The 19,518-nt window shown below is 39.2% G+C and overlaps 1 protein-coding gene across 1 annotated transcript in view; it reads right to left on the reverse strand.

Annotated features, from left to right (window-relative positions):
* Positions 1-19,518, reverse strand: part of LOC123755128 (dipeptidase 1-like) — a 648,930-nt gene that overhangs the window by 303,562 nt on the left and 325,850 nt on the right. The window contains exon 3 of the mRNA XM_069332760.1: positions 14,998-15,148. Within this exon, the coding sequence (XP_069188861.1) occupies positions 14,998-15,148 (151 nt within the window). The remainder of the gene's footprint in view (positions 1-14,997; positions 15,149-19,518) is intronic.

Genomic DNA, 19,518 nt, shown 5'->3' on the forward strand with positions numbered 1-19,518 from the left:
TGAAAGAAGGAATAAAAAATACAAAAAGGGGGTTAACATAGCATAAATCAGCAATTGCACATGTTGGTGAACAGCGTTGTTTAAAAAATAGCAAGACATGGGTTGACATTTAGGAGGTAAGTTAGGTTACATGGAGTTAATTAGGCAGTACTTGGTTTAACTCTTAAACTGGTTGAGAGAGGTACAGCCGTTGACATGATTCGGGAGGTCATTCCACATTCTGGGTCCCCTTGATTTGTAGAGCACTTCTAGTTTGGTTACACACAGCCAAATTGAGTAACAGGAAGAGGTCTTGTACACAAATCTGTTCCATGCTAAATGTAGAGGAATCAGCTGAGTATTCCTCAAATAAAATAAGCTGCCTCAGCTTATAAGGTAAATAAAATAAGCATTTCTCAAATAAGTAGCTGCCTCACCTCACTGCCTTACTGCTACATAGCCTTCCCGGCATGGTGCCTTCTTTTGATAATTACTTGTTCCACACCCAAATTGTATAACAGGAAGAGGTCTTGGACCCCTACTTCCCTCTCTCTTTTTTAATCTATATAGTCATAATTATAGCTTTAAGTATTCAATGAATAAAGTTTTTGACATTTTTACCCTTTTCCTTACCTAACATCATTTGTGCAGCATATTTTTATTTTATGTCTCACCCAGATTTAATTTAAAAATAAAAACAAACTAAATAAATTAGAAATGGGTATGTATAGCTAAGGTACACCCTTACTACTAGGTGAACAGGGGCATTTGGTGATAGTAAATGATCCCATCAGGCAGGGCTCATCACCTTCTCTCATATTTCATGTTCACCAGTGTTTATTTACTTAATAACTACTGGTATAATATCTTGCTATTATAAAACTAGTTCTACTATCATCAAACACATATTTACTTCAAGTTTCAAGCAGAGAATGCATATATAACTAACACGAAGGATTCCTCTTCACTAGATTCACCAGCTATAATATTTTGGTCATGTTCCAATATCATAAATCGATCCCAGTGTTATGTAGTAGAGAAAAAATGACTTATATCCAGTTTACGTAAAGCTACGAGTGGTCGAAACCACACTTAAATCCCGGAATGAACTTACGAAGGTTTTTCCACTTAGGGTACCTACTTGAATACGGACCTAGCCGCCACGAAGGCGCTAAGAAGGAATTCGCTCTTAGCTAAGAGGAAAAACCTTCGTAAGTACCTTCCTGAATCCGGCCCCAGGGACTTTGGGGAGGACAGTAGGGGTGGTGATGAACATCCCAGGGCCCTTTTTTGGAAATATCCAACACTAATTACTTATCCCGAATACAATAGGATGTATTTCCTGTATTAGGCATCATGATTATCTAATACTCATTTACTAATCCTTAGTAGAATGGGACGTATTTCCTGTACTTAGTGTCATAACTAACACTACTAATCCGTAGTTTAGTGATACAGAATTCATTGCATTAGGATATGGAACGTCATGTAATTCCTCCTAAATCATGGCAGTGTTGCGTCAACCACCCTCGTGGAATAAATTTCAACATATCTGTAGATCTAATAGAAGTCCAATCATTTACTTTTCTTTATTCGGGATAAATCATTTATTAATAAGTTTACTTTGTAAACTTACCCAGCTAGAAAGCTTGGTAGGATTTTTCCCTTACCCAACTAGATAGCTGTTCCAGTGAATAACATTATAATATAAAATATTTTCCACTTCCAAGCTTCTCATTTTATTAGAGCAGTCTACATTAACTGACTTGCACTGCAAAAAATTACAATACCGTATAACACATTTATTTATGACATTAATATTCGTCATACACACTTCCTTCCCTATTTAACTTCTAATAATTAAAATCATTTAAGCTCGGGCCCCCAATGGGAGCTATTGTGCATGCATGTGTTCCCGAGAGGGAAGTAGGACTCGCCATATTTGATCCACTGGCAGCAAGGTGTACCGAAGCGGTCCTTCCAAATCTTACAATCCTGCAAGAATCCATACTTCTCCAGGCTTCAGATTGAGGGTGCAGCTTACCAGAATCACGGACACCAGTTTCGGCAGGTAATTTACCACCTAGTATTATTTAATGAGCTCTTAAATATGTTCTAATGTAGGTACCTTGTCGTGATGCTGTAGGCAAAACAATACACCCATGTGAGTGCTGCTTTCACCCCTCCTTTTATTCTAGATCTTGCATTTAAATGTGTGATTACTAGTTTGGAGTGGAAATTATGGAAGTTAATTATTGCAGCGTGGTGTAAGTCAAATGAGAAGACGTGTGACTGTTCCCTTGATCACGTGTCCCAAGGATTACTATCTCCTGGCTGGTCTCAACGTATTATAGAGATTGGACACACACATCACGTTCCTCTAAACCAGCTGAGAATATTACCAGTTTTAATTAGTAGATAGCGCCCTTGTCGTATGAGAGTCTAAGAATTAGAATTTATTTGCATATTAATTATATACAGGATTTAATCATGTATATGCAGTAGTATTTTTTACATTGCATTTTACTAACCATTATATAATCTATGTACATGCATTTATTACTATTATCATGTATGTAATTTATTATATTATATGCCTTATGTCGACTAACTTCATAGAATACCCCCAAAATGTGCTATGGGAAGCAGCTCTAGAATATACTGAATTTACAGTTCATTTTTGCATAAGAATAGAATCTTTAGAATTTAATTGTATTTAATCATACAGATCTGTAAGTCACTGGTTCTCTAATTTATTCAATTTAAATATTTATTTTATTTCTCCCATAAAGGGAGTGCTTCTTCGATCATCTTAGAATTATATATTATTTTTGCATATTAGTATTATATATAATTTTATTAGCATATAAACTAGACCCAGATTTCTCCACATATTTTATGGTTCTTCGAACCATGATCATTGTGATCAATTACGAACCAGTATAATTAGTAAAATATAGCCAGACGTTAGGCTATCTACAATTCATTAATCATTTATCATACCTGACAACATTGTTCTCTTTGATTAGGGAGTATTGTCAGGTGCTAGGATATAACCATAGAATCTGCGGCAGCATATCTGCCGAATGCATAGAATCCACGGCAGCCTATCTGCCACATGCATAGAATCCACGGCAGCATATCTGCCACTCACATAGAATCCACGGCAGCATATCTGCCACACGCATAGATTCCACGGCAGCATATCTGCCACTCGCATAGAATCCACGGCAGCATATATGCCACTCGCATAGAATCTATGGCAGCATATCTGCCATACCATAGGATTTACGGCAGCATATCTACCATTCGCATAGAATTTACGGCAGTTACATATCTATATCTGCCACACATATATAATCATTTATAGTAGTAGGATACTTGACATATATAATCATTTGTATATACTCTATATAAATAAAAAATAATAAAACCCCCAAAAATAGCACTATCGTGAATTTTCACCATTAGCATTATTGTATTTTGTGCCAACTCATAGAAGTAGCATTTAGACTTGAATTGTATTGAGCAGTGTACAACTCTAGCCTAACTCATTATTCTTAGCCAACCTAGTTGGGTCATTACTAGTAGACCAGCATTGTAAAAGGCAGTACAACCTAGTCAACATTTAATATTGTGCAAACGCAAATCAGGACAGGATTTATCATTAATTAACACGAATTGTGTTACCATATCTCATTATACTTTACTGTGTACCTTTTGAATGCTACTGAGGTGTCACTACCCATCCAACGCTGGTTATGAGCTAAGCCTAGGAAAATCCTGTAGAGACACCAAAGTACTACTCATATATTAGCTATTTACTATTAGGTAGGCAAGCTAACCTCTACGTGAGGTAGAATAATATAGCCTAACTAAGGAATTGAATACAAACCTACTAACAACCGTACCTTCTCCACGTATATATATGAGCAAGTACCATAGCTGTTAATCACATCCTCATAAGCTTTGTAACACTTAACAAAGTAGTCACTATGGCTTACCTAGAGAGCACAAAACGTTCTCTAATCTCATTCCAAGGTCAAGTGGTAGAATTGCTTAACCAATATGAGATTTCTACACGAAAGTCTCCAGGTAACCATGATCAGCTGAAAATTAAATTACAAGTCTTAAGAGACAAAATTTGTTCAAGTGAAGAGAATGAACAAGTCTTACAAAAACAAGCTCCTTGTCAGTAAGACTGAAGCTGACAAGAGGAAGCAAATCCTCTCTGACTTGACCCATTATGAAGATGTTCATGTCAAGTTGGAACACAATAAAAACCTGCTTGAACCAGCTCAAGCAAGCAGCTCATCTGATGAAATAAATGAGCTAGGTCAATATGAGGATTCTCCTCTAATTAAGTCAGATTCTTTCACAAACTTAATTACGGAGTTTGCAACCTCATCCAACACAGCTTCACCCAACACTACATTAACAGAAACTGAACAGTTATCTGAAAATTTATCCACAGGTTCTATGGATTCAGAAAAATCAATACATCAGGCTACTGTACCACTATGCCTCCAAAGTGAATCTAAGGGTGAAACTGAAACAGAATCTGAAGCTGATGCTGAAATAAGGGCTGAAGCTGAATCAGTTTTTTTAATCAGAATAGTGATGCTCCTAAAGATAAAGAAAGGACTATCATAAACCTAGTATGCCAGTTATTGGACTTATCTCATCAAGAGAATACCATCCTGAATATTCAGGATATCATAGAAGGTTTGCATTTAGTAGTGAAGAAGAGACAAGCAAACTAGGCACTTGTAGCCTACACCAAATCTATAGAAAATGTATCCACATCAGATTCCTTAACTGAACCTCCTAAAGTGACACAGTCTTTAGGTAATATGGGTACTAATAATTCATCTAGCAGTAACAGGTCAAACACTGCTTTATCAGTGAGAACTAAGAGTACATACAACAAGTACTCCTCAGAAAAAAAACAGCAAGCATATGCAAGCAACTAAGCCTTCACAACCTGTAGTTGCAGTTTCACCTAAACCGGTGACCCTTAAACGAGCTGTAGGCCGTGGGTTATGTTTGTTTTGCCATCAAGATCATTCCTCATATAAAGGTACAAGTTATCCTAATAGAGTCACCCGAGTCAGATGACTCAAGCAGCTACACAGATGTACCAGGTGTCTCAAACCGCATAATGCAACCAGCTGTGAGACCCCATTGAACACATGCAATAGGTGTCGAAGGGGCCAGCATCATGGTGCACTGTGCAAGCATACTGAATCAAAGTATCCAAAATGCAGAATGAGAGATTGAAAATCCACTCAAGTACAGTGCTGCAAGGTGCAAAAAAATAACAACATGGATGCTCATACAGTCAGCCCTTTTAATCCTGAAGTCCATATGTCACCCAAAACTGTGACTCCTGCATCTACTACAGGAAGGAGATGTTGTCTATTCTGCCAAGAGAATCATACCATTTATCAGTGTCAAGCCTTTCCTGATCGCGTTACTAAGATAAAGCACCCCAAGGAATTGCACAAGTGCACTAGGTGCTTGATGCAACATGATCCTAATACTTGCACCACCCCATTACGCACAAGTAACAGGTGCCATCATGATCAACATCATTCTGCATTGTGTGGAGTTGATAGGCCCAAATCGCATAAACTCCAGGTGGAACAGGACACTTCCACCACTGTGCTATGCTGCAAGGAACAACAAGAGGCTAAGGTACTTAATATCAAGTCTCATAGTAATGCTGTATTACCTACTGCTCAACTACAATTAAATAACAAGAATTCCAGAATCATTACAAGAGGTCTATTCGACCAGGGATCACTGAGAACGTTCATTACTCAACAAGCAGCTAACAAGATGAAACTTAAATGCTTGTGTAAGGTGACAATGAACATAGCAAGATTCCTAACAGAAACGGGGCCTCAAGAATATGAACTAGTACAACCACTAGTACGCCTAGGTGGTTATGTCCAACCTGTCCAGGCCATAGTAGTTGACCACATCCCATTTGACCTAAATACCAGAGGAGGGACACAGCCAGATTTTTGCAGAAAAATAGAATCAAACTGGCTGACACCAAGATAACGTCTGACCGCCTCACCAATGTAGATTTATTAATAGGAGCAGACCATTATTATCATCTTATTGCTGGAACAACCAGACAACAGGGAATGAACCTGTTAAAGTCAGCAGGGGGGCTACTTACTCACAGGTAGTCTTAAACCTGAAGAAGCCTATGCCAGCTGATAATCAATATTAATTCAAGATTCAGTCTGGTACAATTAGTACTAGCAGAGTTAGCTTCTATAGATCTCAGTGGATAAATCAGTGACCAGCAGCCTAAACCGGTTCACGGCACAGCAACAAATGCCATTGACCCCACTGCAGACCCAGAACTATTCTCGACAGTAATAATTGACCACATTCAGTCCTCATAGCATCTCATCGCATTTATCATACTCATTCTTTAGGTTATCATGTGCTTAGATATATCTCCAGAGAGTTATAGTACTGTAACTTAATGTGCATAAACCGAGCAGGTTTACAACTCATTTAGAATCTTTAGATTGCAAGATGCGTTTAGTTATACCTTCAGAGGGTTATAGCACTGTAGCCTAATATATATAATCCGCATTTACCCCTCTACTGAGGTAGATTAGGGAACATATGTTAGTCAGCTGAGTGCAAGTTGAATCTGAGCTCGTTAAAGCATACAACTGCCTACATTCATAGAGACTGACACTCATATACTCAGTTGTCTACTTTATCTAGAATTTATTTAGGTTAGAAACTTAGTTATTATTATAGCCTAAAATACTTGTCCAGATAGGACAGCACCTTAGGCTAAATTTAATTTTGTATAAACACACATAATTCCTCGTTTGATGTTGAGGTGATTTATGCGTCTCCAGTGATTAGTTAGTGTCTAGTAATTCATCTAGTTACATGTCACTGCGACCCTAGACATTGATTTCACTGTAGATTCAGTGTTTCCATGATCTCAAAAGAGACATATAGAATAATACATTAATCATTGCATAGATGTACCTGTGACTACAGATTATACTTGTCACACAGATCCGGGACATTCATTATGTGCGTACTAACCTAAGAATATAACTTCAGGAAGAGGAACAGGTACGTCAGTAGTTAACACTGAACTACGACCCGTTATTTCTCCTCCCGGAGTTATATTGGAAATATCCAACACTAATTACTAATCCCTAATACAAAAGGATGTATTTCCTGAATTAGGCATCATGATTATCTAATTCTCATTTACTAATCCTTAGTACAATGGGATGTTTTTCCTGTACTGAGTGTCATAACTAACTAACACTACTAATCCGTAGTTTAGTGATACAGAATTTATTGCATTAGGATGTGGACTGTTATGTAATATCTCCTAGAATCGTGGCAGTGTTGTGTCAGCCACCCGCAGGGAATAAATTTCCACATATCTGTAGGTCTAATAGAAGTCCAACCATTTACTTTCCTTAATTCAGGACAATTCATTTATTAATAAGTTTACTTTGTTTAGTATACTGCAGTTTACTGGAATTCCCTTACCCAGCTAGATAGCTGTTCCAGTGAATAACATTATAATATAAAATAATTTCCACTTCTAAGCTTCTCATTTTATTTGCGCAGTCTACATTAACTGACTTGCACTGCGAAAAATTATATTACCATATAACGCATTTATTTATGACATAAATATTCGTCATACACACTTCCTTCCCTATTTAACTTCAAATAATTTAAATCATTTATGCTCGGGCCCCCACTTTTTTTTTTATCTTTATTTAAAAAAATACAATATAAATTACATATACATAAGTGTTACAAGGTAATTATACATTCCAATTCTTAGTGAACAAGTGTTTCAGTAGTACAGAACAAGATCTTTAAAAAATAAACTGAATGTTATACTTATTTACCTATAAACGATTTACAAAATTGGAGAATAAATTTACATTAATACAGGGGAAATTATTACCTTTATATATATTTTATATAATTCTCAGTAAACCAATTTTCCATATCATCACCGAGCATGAGCCGTAAACCCCAGATGTTATACCTGATCCTGCCTCGCAAGAACTTCAATATTTTGTCTACTGAGTAACCTTCCAGCCTGCCTATCCACACACAAAAAATGTAATCAGAAAGTAACATAATTATTGTATTCCTAATTTTCTTGCATTTTATGTCAATATGAAACATTAAAAACCTCATTAACTCCACTCTAGTACTTGGTCCACATAAAGCTTTAAGAGTATCTCTAATCCAGTTTACAAGAACAACTTTCTGCTTACAGAAATAAAATATATGCATATTATTTTCAATTTCAGTACATTGGTCACACCTATTGTCCTTAATGCCCAACATCACCAACCTATCATTAGTAGGGAGGGTCTCATGAATATAGCGATACAACAGCTCACGTTGTTTTGGGGCAATAAATTTAACATGAAGGTTTGCCCATATTACTTGCCAGCTAAAGAGTAGATATGCCTCCTCTACTCTAGGAACTATATTTGGAAGTATAACATCATACACTTGTTTACTGTTCATCATTAAAAAAACCTTCAATATTACAAATCCGCCTGAGAACATCAATTGCACATGAATAAAAGTGCGGTGAAATAAAGGCAAGGTCAGTATACTCTGGCATATGTATCAAATAGCTAACACGTAATTTACAATAGTAATTTCCTAGTGCATTTACACTATCCCTCTGCATTATCTCCTTTCTAAAAGTAACACATAAGATTGCCAATGACTTATGGTACACATTCAGTATTCCTATTCCACCGTTTTTCTTACCTTTATATAGGGTAGTTCGTTTAATTGGTTGGTATCTACCATACCATACATATCTAAAAATAGTTTTGTCAATCCCTATAGCACTTTTCTTGTCTATCTAGAGATGATTTCGGGGCTTTTAGTGTCCCCGCGGCCCGGTCTTCGACCAGGCCTCCACCCCCAGGAAGCAGCCCGTGACAGGGCTGCCTAGGGAATGGGCCATTGTCTATGGGAAAGCTGTGAGACAAATACCACACTTTAGACAAAATTTTGCAATTGATTATTACAGCCTTCTGAAACAGGGTCAATTTCCTATTTGACAACATATTCGTTGCAACTATTATATTCCCACATAGTACTTGCCAATTCGTAACCAATGTTGTTTCATATGTCTTTCACCAGCAAATCCCAAGAGCTTTAATAGACTCCACTACCTTGAACCATGAACCTGTCCAGTTAACCTTATTACACTAACTGCCAAGCCCCATCATACACGTTTTGTTCTTGTTAATAACAGCACCTGTCGCTCGTTCAAAGTTGTCTAACTCATTCTGAACATTCACCACCGAGTCTTCTGTCGACACAAAAATAGTTGTATCGTCTGCATAACCAACAACAGGAAGTGTCATTGCATTAGGAAGACGAGGTGGAACAATAAAGTCATTGCTTTTTATTGCCAAGTACAGTGGCTCTTGAAATATAACATACAAAATCATTGAAAGGGGACATCCCTGACGTACAGATCTTTCAACTGAAAAAGGTTTACTTAAGACTCCATTGATACAGACGCTGCTCCGACACTCTTTATAAAGCATACGGATCCAATCAATAAATTCTTGTGCCACTCCTACCCTATCCAATATTTCTAATACAAACTGAACATCAACAGGGTCAAAGGCTTTCGACCAGTCGAGGTTTATCATGGAGGAAGGAACATTATTCTCAGACACATAATACACAACATCCCTAATTACATTATTACAATTGATTATAGATCTTCCAGGCACACCACAAAACTGTTCCTCTGATATAAGTTTATCCATTGCAATCCTAAGTCTATTTGCCAACAGTTTCGATATTATTTTATAATCCTGGTTTAGTAGGGAAAGTGGCCTCCAGTTCGTTAGAATATGCAAATCACCCGTTTTAGGTATCATCTTAATAATCCCATGAGATTGTGACATGCTAAGCTTCCTATGCTGTATGCTATACTGCACCACTTGTACAAAGTCTTTACCAATGACATCCCATAGATAGAAATAAAATTCTGCCGGGAACTCATCACAGCCAGGTGATTTACCCTTCTTTAAACTCTTGACAATACTCCACACTTCCTGCTTATCTACATCTAACAATAATGACGTGTTGTCATCCTGGGTTAAAACCCGTGTACATTTTCCAAGGAAATACTCCCGCATACCTTGGTCCACGTTCACTTGTTTGTACAATTTCTCTAATTCACCCCGAACATAACATACAATCCCATCCGTATTCGTCATATCCGTCCCATCACCTGCTTTAATACTAGTCACAAGTGCTGTACCCTTGTTATTCTTGACTTTACTTAACAAATAAGGAGAGAGTTTTTCACTATACATCTTATCATTAATCTGGAGGCGAACATTGACTCCTTCAGATATTTCATCCCTCAATTTGTTAATTCTGTCTTTTAAAATGGTAATTTCTTCATACTTGTCTAATCCCATATTGACCTTTACATAAAGTTGTTTTAGTCTGTGTTGGAATAAGTTTAACAGACCATATTTTTCAGCAGCCTTTCGTTTGGATACTTTCACGAAGAAACTTTTGCATGCAACTTTACACATGTCCCACCACTCCAATAGACATCTGAACTTACGTTTTTGCCCAACCAGATGTTCCCACAATACTTGAAAATTATCAATTACATCTCTACTCTGCAACAGACTGCAATTGAGCTTCCATGACCCTGTCCCCACTTTAACCTGATCGTCAATAACAAGCTTCACCACAACCATACAGTGATCTGAAAAGCTGACCGGAACAGTACTGCAAGAACTAATTTTATCATGGAACGAGTGCATATATAATCTGTCAAGCCTAGAACCATAATTCTGGCGAACATATGTGTATTCATATACACCTCCGTTAATGCTATTTGCATCTTTGAGACCAATACATTTCAAAAGTGTAAGTAAAGCAGGAGATACACATGCGTTCGACTGAATGCTACAATCTCTCATAGAAGTGACACAATTAAAGTCGCCACCAAAAATAACGTTACGCGTATCATTTCTGAAAAAATATAATAACTCGTTAGAGAACAAGTCCTCCCTCTCTTCCTGCGGGAGCCAGAGGGAGCATACACATTAAGTACAGGAATTATTGTGTCAAAAAAGGAAATCCTAGCATATAAAACGTTACCATTAACATCCATTTCAGTATTAAGAACCTTGATGTGGGCTCGCTTAGCAATCAATATCATCGTACCACCTTTCAACAAGGTCGTTGGATTTATCAATATTTCAAAGAAATCAAGCAGCACATCAAGTTTCTTAACATCTTGTACATTGTGTTCTTGCACTAAAAGTACATCCAAATTATGATATTTAAACAATGATAACAGCTGCAACTGTTTATTTCTACAATTGAGCCCATTAATGTTCAAAGTAGTACAATTAAAATTAATAGGCTTCACGAATGTAATTTGAAGAGAAACCAAAATTACTCTTTATCCATCATTATCTCACTTGACACTATCTTAGTGTCATCTTTCCCTTTTCGAAATCTAAGTTTAATATTTGCACTCACGTCTCGATTCTGTTCATGTTCCACAAGATCCCACCATGTCTTATCACTGTTCTCTCTACCATGATCCTCACTCACCGGTTGTACGGTGCCCTCGCTACGTTTCGGTGACTCTTTGGGGCCTTGGTCACGGTGAACTTCAACGGCAACAACCTGCTCAATTTTTTCAGAGACTTTTAATTTAGCGGCGTAGTCCTTCATACGTTCCAGATCAATACTCCGAGTAAATTTTTTCCGTTTCTTCCCGTGACTGGTTACAGAACCAGCCTTCACACCCTTAGCCTTCACACCCCCAGCCCTCACACTACCCCTACCCTTTCTATCATACCTTACTGAAGAGGGTGGAGTTGCTCTCTGCACAGACATTTCTACATCACTATCCTCCATTGTGTCATCCTCTACATCCAGGTGACAACCAATTACTTGTTCCATCGTCACCTCACCAAGGTCAGCACCACCGCCAGCCTCGCAGCTCTTCGCAGCGTCAGCACCAATGTTATGGGCGTCCACATGTATAGTGTCCAGACTTACCTCACCCTCACCAGGGTGACCAACAGCCGGTAAAGCGTCCTGAGCAGTGTCGTCTGCACCCTCCTTGTCTGCATGACCATTATCGTCCTGAGCAGTGTCGCCTGCACCCTCCTTGTCTGCATGACCATTATCGTCCTGAGCAGTGTCGTCTGCACCCTCCTTGTCTGCATGACCATTATCGTCCTGAGCAGTGTCGTCTGCACCCTCCTTGCCTGCATTACCATTATCGTCCTGAGCAGTGTCGTCTGCACCCTCCTTGTCTGCATAACCTTTATCGTCCTGATCTAAGTTACCTTCACCGGCCTCATTCGCACTGGGAGTCACTCCCACAGACGTTTCACTTACAGAGTTGCGGGTTACTTCATCTACCTCACCTGGAACTACAGTATTTACAACAGTGGGTTCATTTCCTGATACACTATCCTCTATTAATGGCGGAAAGTCATGTTCATGAAAAATGTTGATCCGTTCTGATGCCTCCGCCTGGCAGGCAGCAGCCATGTGACCAGTACGCCCACACTTAAAACAAGTTTGCATTTGGCCATTGTATATAAATTTAATATAATGACCTGCTACTGACATTGATGAAGGAATATTACGGTGAAGTTCCATCTTTACTGTTCGTGTTCCATTAAAACACCCTTTCCCTGGGCCATACGTATATTTATTAAAACGAACATTGTCCACTTTCCCATATTGTTCCAATATGTGTATAATAGTTCCATTCAACATTTCAAATGGCGCATCCCTCACAGAAACGCATGTAAACGTTTTGCTCAAATTAATCACTTGTACTGATCCTTTCCCATTAGGTAAACTTATAGTGTCATCATCATACTTCTTAAGAAACTCTGAAAACGCCACATTGTTTTCAAATTTCAACACCACCCTGTTCCCTGGCAGTGGTTGGTAACCAAATATTTCTTCCTGCTTGATCTGTATCACTTCGAAGATCGTGGTGGATACAAGGTCGGGAGCAGCATGACAACTAAACTTGAGTCCTATGGACTCCTTCCGCTTTAGTGGAGGTGTGTAGGAGCCCATGATGGCACATATACCACCCCCAGCGTGACGTTATCCGCCCATCCGTCAACACGCAGGCCAACAGCGATGACAAACACGTCCACCCACCAGACGCCAGTAGCAGAACGAATCAAAACACGTCTGCTCACCACCACGTCCACGACGAGACTCTCGGGCCCCCACTGGTAGCTATTGAGCAGGCATGCGTTCCCGAGAGGGAAGGAGGACCCTCGCCATATTTGATCCACTGGCAGCAAGGTGTACCGAAGCGGTCCTTCCAAATCTTACAATCCTGCAAGAATCCATACTTTTCCAGGCTTCAGATTGGTGGCGCAGCTTACCAGAATCACGGACACCAGTTTCGGCAGGCATTTTACCACTTAGTATTATTTAATGAGCTCTTAAATATGTTCTAATGTAGGTACCCTGTCGTGATGCTGTAGGCAAAACAATACACCCATGTGAGTGCTGCTTTCACCCCTCCTTTTATTCTAGATCCTGCATTAAAATGTTTGAATACTAGTTTGGAGTGGACATTATGGAACTTAACTATTGCAGCGTGGTGTAAGTCAAAGGAGGAGGTGTGTTACTGTTCCCACGATCACGTGTTCCAAGGATTTCTATCTCCCATCTGGTCTCAACGTATTACAGAGATTAGACACACACAAAGTTCCTCTAAACCAGCTGAGAATATTACCAGTTTTAATTAGTAGATAGCGCTCTTGTCGTATGAGAGTCTAAGAATTAGAATTAATTTGCATGCTAATTATATTAAAAATTTAATCATTAATATGCAGTAGTATTTTTTACATTGCATTTTACTATTATATAAACTATGTACATGCATTTATTACTATTATAATGTATGTAATATGTTATATTACTGTATATGCATTATGTAGACTAGCCTCATCGTATACTTCCCCAAAATCTGCTACGGGAAGCGGCTCTAGAATATATTACTAGAGCCAGATTTCCCCACACCGTTGGGTGGACAGTAGGTGTGGTGGTGAATGTCTCAGGGCCGTTGGGTGGACAGTAGGTGCGGTGGTGAACGTCCCAGGGCCGTTGGGTGGACAGTAGGTGCGGTGGTGAATGTCTCAGGGCCATTGGGTGGACAGTAGGTGCGGTGGTGAACGTCCCAGGGCCGTTGGGTGGACAGTAGGTGCGGTGGTGAATGTCTCAGGGCCGTTGGGTGGACAGTAGGTGCGGTGGTGAACGTCCCAGGGCCGTTGGGTGGACAGTAGGTGCGGTGGTGAACGTCCCAGGGCCGTTGGGTGGACAGTAGGTGCGGTGGTGAATGTCTCAAGGTCGTTTGGAAGGATCCGACCGTTTCAGAGTAACAGGATGCAAAATTAAGGGTCTAAGAATTAGAGCCCTGGGCGATCGTGTGTGTGTGTGTGAGGGGGATTGGTCCAGTTACAGCAACAGTTTATCTGCCAGTGTGATGGTGACCCAGGGGGCCCTAACAAGTTATCATGAGTGTGATGGTGATCCTGGGGACCCAAATAACTTGCCATGAGTGTGATGGTGAATCAGCAGTTCTACAAAAGCAAGTAAATGGGAAGAATGGAAGAGTGTTAACAGAGCCAGTATGAGTGAACCTTAGACAGACACAACAGTACTCATTAGAGTGAACCATAGACAGACACAGCAGTACACATGAGAGTGAACCTTAGACAGACACAGCAGTACACATGAGAGTGAACCATAGACAGACGCAACAGTACTCATAAGAGTGAACCATAGACAGACACAGCAGTGCACATGAGAGTGAACCATAGACAGACACAGCAGTACACATGAGAGTAAACCATAGACAGACACAACAGTACACATGAATAGGAAACCTAAGGTGAAGGAGAGTGCGTTTAGGGAACTCACCAGGGTGTGTGACACTTGTGCGTCAGGGTGACATAGCGGACACCTAGGTCATAGAGTGCCCGCACTATGCCCATGCTGGCTGCCAGCCCGTGCCCGCCCTCCACGCCCATCAGGGAGGCTACTCGTCCATGCTCAAACTCCTCCATCAACTCTGTCGGAGGAAAGGAACATGTTTACTGGTAAGCTGATCTCCCAGAACACAGAGAGGTCATGAATTAGAATATAATGATCTCGCGGGTCATAAAGAGGTTATGAGTTAGAATATAATGAGCTCACGGGTCACATAAAGGACATGAGTTAGAATATAATGATCTCCTGGGTAAATGAGATAGATCATGAGATACAACGACCTACGAGAATCACAGGGAGGTCATGATTTAGAATACTATGTTACTATGTTCCCCCGGGTCATACTGAGGTTAATTGAGTTAGGAAACAATTATATCTCGGGTCAAAGAGAGGACAATAGTAAGGATATAATGATATACTGGGTCATAGAGAAATCAGGAATTCAAGATACAATGATTACTTGGATCCCAGAGAGGTTACAAGTTATACAATGATATATCTGATCTCATAGATAACGTGAGTTAGTTTACAATGATCTCCCAGGTCACAGAGAGGCCATGAGCTGGGATACAATAATCTCTCGAGTAACAGAGAGATCATAAACTAATATTCCATGATATCACACATCACAGACAGATCCTGAGTTAGGGTACATTGATCTCTAATGACACAATAGTCACGAGTTAGCAGACAGTTATCATCAAGATCACAGAGAGGTCATGCGTTTGGATACAATGATCTCCCGGTCACAGAGTGGCCATGAGTAGAGTAACAATGATTTCTTGAGCCACAAAGAGGTCATACTGTGGTCTCCTGGATCACAGAGAAATCAGGAATTAGGATGTAATGATCTTACTAGTCTCTAGAAGGATCATAGTATCCTTCATATAGGATACTATGATTTTACTGGTCACAAAGAGGTCACGACTAGTGAGGACAAGAGCTAGCATACAATGATCTCCCGAATCCAAGAGAAGGATACTTACTCTGGGTATTGTTATGAACCTCTGTTATGGTATCGACACCCTCGTCGGAGTGTGGAGTGGCAATGTCAGCGCCATCAATGGGTCTGCACTCCAACTCCTCTATTATTGGACGCTATGTAGACAACGCCTTCTGTTGGTGGTGCCATGACAGCGGTGAATGGCTCCAGTTTCCTGCCCCAGTCAGAAGAGGAGGTCGATGTGGATGACCTCTGGTGGGTGGCGTATCACGATCAGCGCCATCTAGGTTGTGGCTACAAGTCACAATGTCACGTCCCCGGTGAATGAGTGTTAGCCCAGAGTTACCCAGTATACTGGGCTACCATCATCTTTTGTTCGGTCGTGAGAGTCAAGTGGTTAAGGGCTCCTGTACACCAGGGGCCAGATTCACGAAAACACTTACGCAAGCACTTACGAACGTGTACATCTTTCCTCAATCTTTGACGATTTTGGTTACATTTATTAAACAGTTTACAAGCATGAAAACTTCCCATTCAACAGTTGTTATTGTTATAAACAGCCTCCTGGTGCTTCGGAGCTCATTAACTGTTTAATAATTGGAAACAGAGCTGCCAAAGATTGAGAAAAGATGTATAGGTTCGTAAGTGTTTGCGTAAGTGCTTTCGTGAATCTGGGCCCCAGATGCATAGTGCTTCTGGCAGTATGGGTTCGAGTCACTTCTGGAGTGTGGAGTTTTCAGTAGCATATATGCTTGTGGACCATTCAGACCTGTTTGCATTTGTGTTGATCACGTGGCCCCTAAAAATGAGGTGATTTGATAAAATACCATACCCAAGATTACCATCAGAGTGCCGGCGGGATGATGGGGAAATAGCCTCGGCTACCAACATCTTTTGTCCGGTCGTGAGGGTCGAGTGGATTAGGCACCCTGTACACCAGTTGCATAGTGCTCCTGGCAGTATGGGTTCAAGTCACTTCTGGGGTGTGGAGTTTTCAGTTATATATATATATATATATATATATATATATATATATATATATATATATATATATATATATATATATATATATATATATATATATATATATATATATATATATATATATATATGCGGAAAATCCACAGAGAAATATGAAATGAGGTGAACGTTTCGGCTTGTTAAAGCCTTTGTCAACACCAGACTGACTAGTCAGTCTGGTGTTGACAAAGGCTTTAACAAGCCGAAACGTTCACCTCATTTCATATTTCTCTGTGGATTTTCCGCATAAAATGATCAGTGTTTTGTGATCGTCAATTGCACATATATATATATATATATATATATATATATATATATATATATATATATATATATATATATATATATATATATATATATATGTAGACATGTAGACATATATGTAGACATATATTATTAAATATGACCGGAAAAGTAAGATTAATAATTCTAACACGAATTTTCTCAATATTTCTTATGTTTCTTTTCATTGTTGATGGTAATTGAAAAATCAATTCTCCAAAATTCATTTTTATTTCTAGTCTGACGTGACACTTGAACGCGTTTTGTAATAACTTATTACATTTTCAAAGACTTTTAGTTTACACACACACAACTATAACCTGCAAACACTAAACGGAGTTCTTACTATGCTATGATTTAAACAGCTTTCATTTTATTTTATACCCGCATTTTGGGTGAGGTGATATGTTACAACAGTTTTGGATGAGGTGAACAAATCTTTCATCACAGGACAGAACACGAAACAATGGGTATTAATTGGGTAAATTGATGGCAAGAATGGAAGTAACTGCAAAGGGCCTATTGGCCCATATTTCTTGATGCTTCTATATTGGAGCGGAATTTTGAAGTGGGTAGAATATAGTTGTGCATTAATTGGCTGTTGATTGCTGGTGTTGACTTCTTGATGTGTAACATCGAGAAGCTCATCATTATCACCTTAGGTGTGAGACCATCGCATTCCTTGCCATTCAAAAATGTAGCCTAGCGCTCTGGATGTCCTGTTCTCCTGAGAATTTTATTAATTTATAATTATTGCAACTTAAAGGCTTACTGATAAATACTAACTGTAATATTATACCTGGCAAGTTCTTAAGAAATTACTCATGGTTTTTATTAATAGGCATTTTTAAAATTGCTATTAAAGCTATAGATAGTTGTTCATTTGACCGTCATGGTGAGTAGCCATGGGTTAAGGGCACAGTGAAGGCCACTCATGTAGTCCTTTATTATGCAGTCATGATTTTATGATTTTATTTATTTATTTATTTATGAAAGTAAAAATTACTTCTCATGAGAAGTTTAGATTATGAAGTTGTTTTATATTCTAAATTATTAATTACTTACACATGGGTATGTGGGACATGGGATATATGTTCCTGCAGGCTGCTCCAAATTACAGCCTGTTAGACTAAGCTCTCACAAGTCGAGCCTGGCCCCGAGTAAGGCTTAGGGAGTAAAAAAACTGCCAAAACCCCATCAAGGAATGATGATGATACACAGTAGCGAATATTTTCAACAGTATTTGTGGTGTGTGTGTGTTATTGTGTGTGTTTTCTCACCTAGTTGTGCTTGCAGTAGTTGAGCTTTGGCATTTTGGTCCTGACTCCCAACTGTCAATCAGCTGGTGTACAGGTTCCCGAGCCTTTCATATCTACATTTGAAACTGTGTGTGAAGTCTATCTGGACCACATCACTCCCTAGTGTATTCCATTTGTTAACTACTCTGATACTGAAAAAAAATAATATTTCAGTGGCTCATTTGAATACTAATTTCCACCTGTGACCGCTTTTTCATGTTTCTTATGCTTAATAGGGTGTCTTTATCCATCCTTTCAATTCCTATGAGAATTTTGCAGGTGGTGATCATGTCTCCCCTAAGTCTTCTCTCTTCCAGGGGATATGCGATTTAATTCTGAAGCGTTTCGTCCTTACTCATATCTCTCAGCTCTGGAACAAGTCTGATGGCTTACCTTTGAATCTTCTCTAACTTTGTCTTGTGTTTAACTAGGTATGGACTCCACGCTGAAGATGTATACTCCAGGATTGGTCTGACATATGTGGTATGCAAGGTCCTGAATGATTCCTGGCACAAGTTTCTAAAGGTGGTTCTTATGTTGGCCAATCTTGCATATGCCGCTGATGATATCCTTTTGATGTGGGCTTCAGGAGACAGGTTCGGTATGATATCAAAGAGGATCTTCCTCTCTAGTTGTCTCTTGAAGGATTTCACTTCCCAGATGGTACCTTGTGTTCGACCTCCTGCTCCCTTCACCTAATTTCATTACTTTACACTTGCTTGAGTTAAACTTTAGTTGACATATTCTAAACCATTCCTCCAGTTTGTCCAGGTCGTCTTGTAGTCTCTGTCTATCTTCTGTTTTGATTCTTTTCATGATTTTTGCATCATCAGCAAATATTGAGCGGAATGAGTCTATACCTTCTGGATGATCGTTTAAATATATCAGAAACAGGATGGGTTCAAGTAT

Source organism: Procambarus clarkii, chromosome 28 (assembly GCF_040958095.1).
Source record: "Procambarus clarkii isolate CNS0578487 chromosome 28, FALCON_Pclarkii_2.0, whole genome shotgun sequence".
Classification (NCBI taxonomy): Eukaryota; Metazoa; Arthropoda; class Malacostraca; order Decapoda; family Cambaridae; genus Procambarus; species Procambarus clarkii.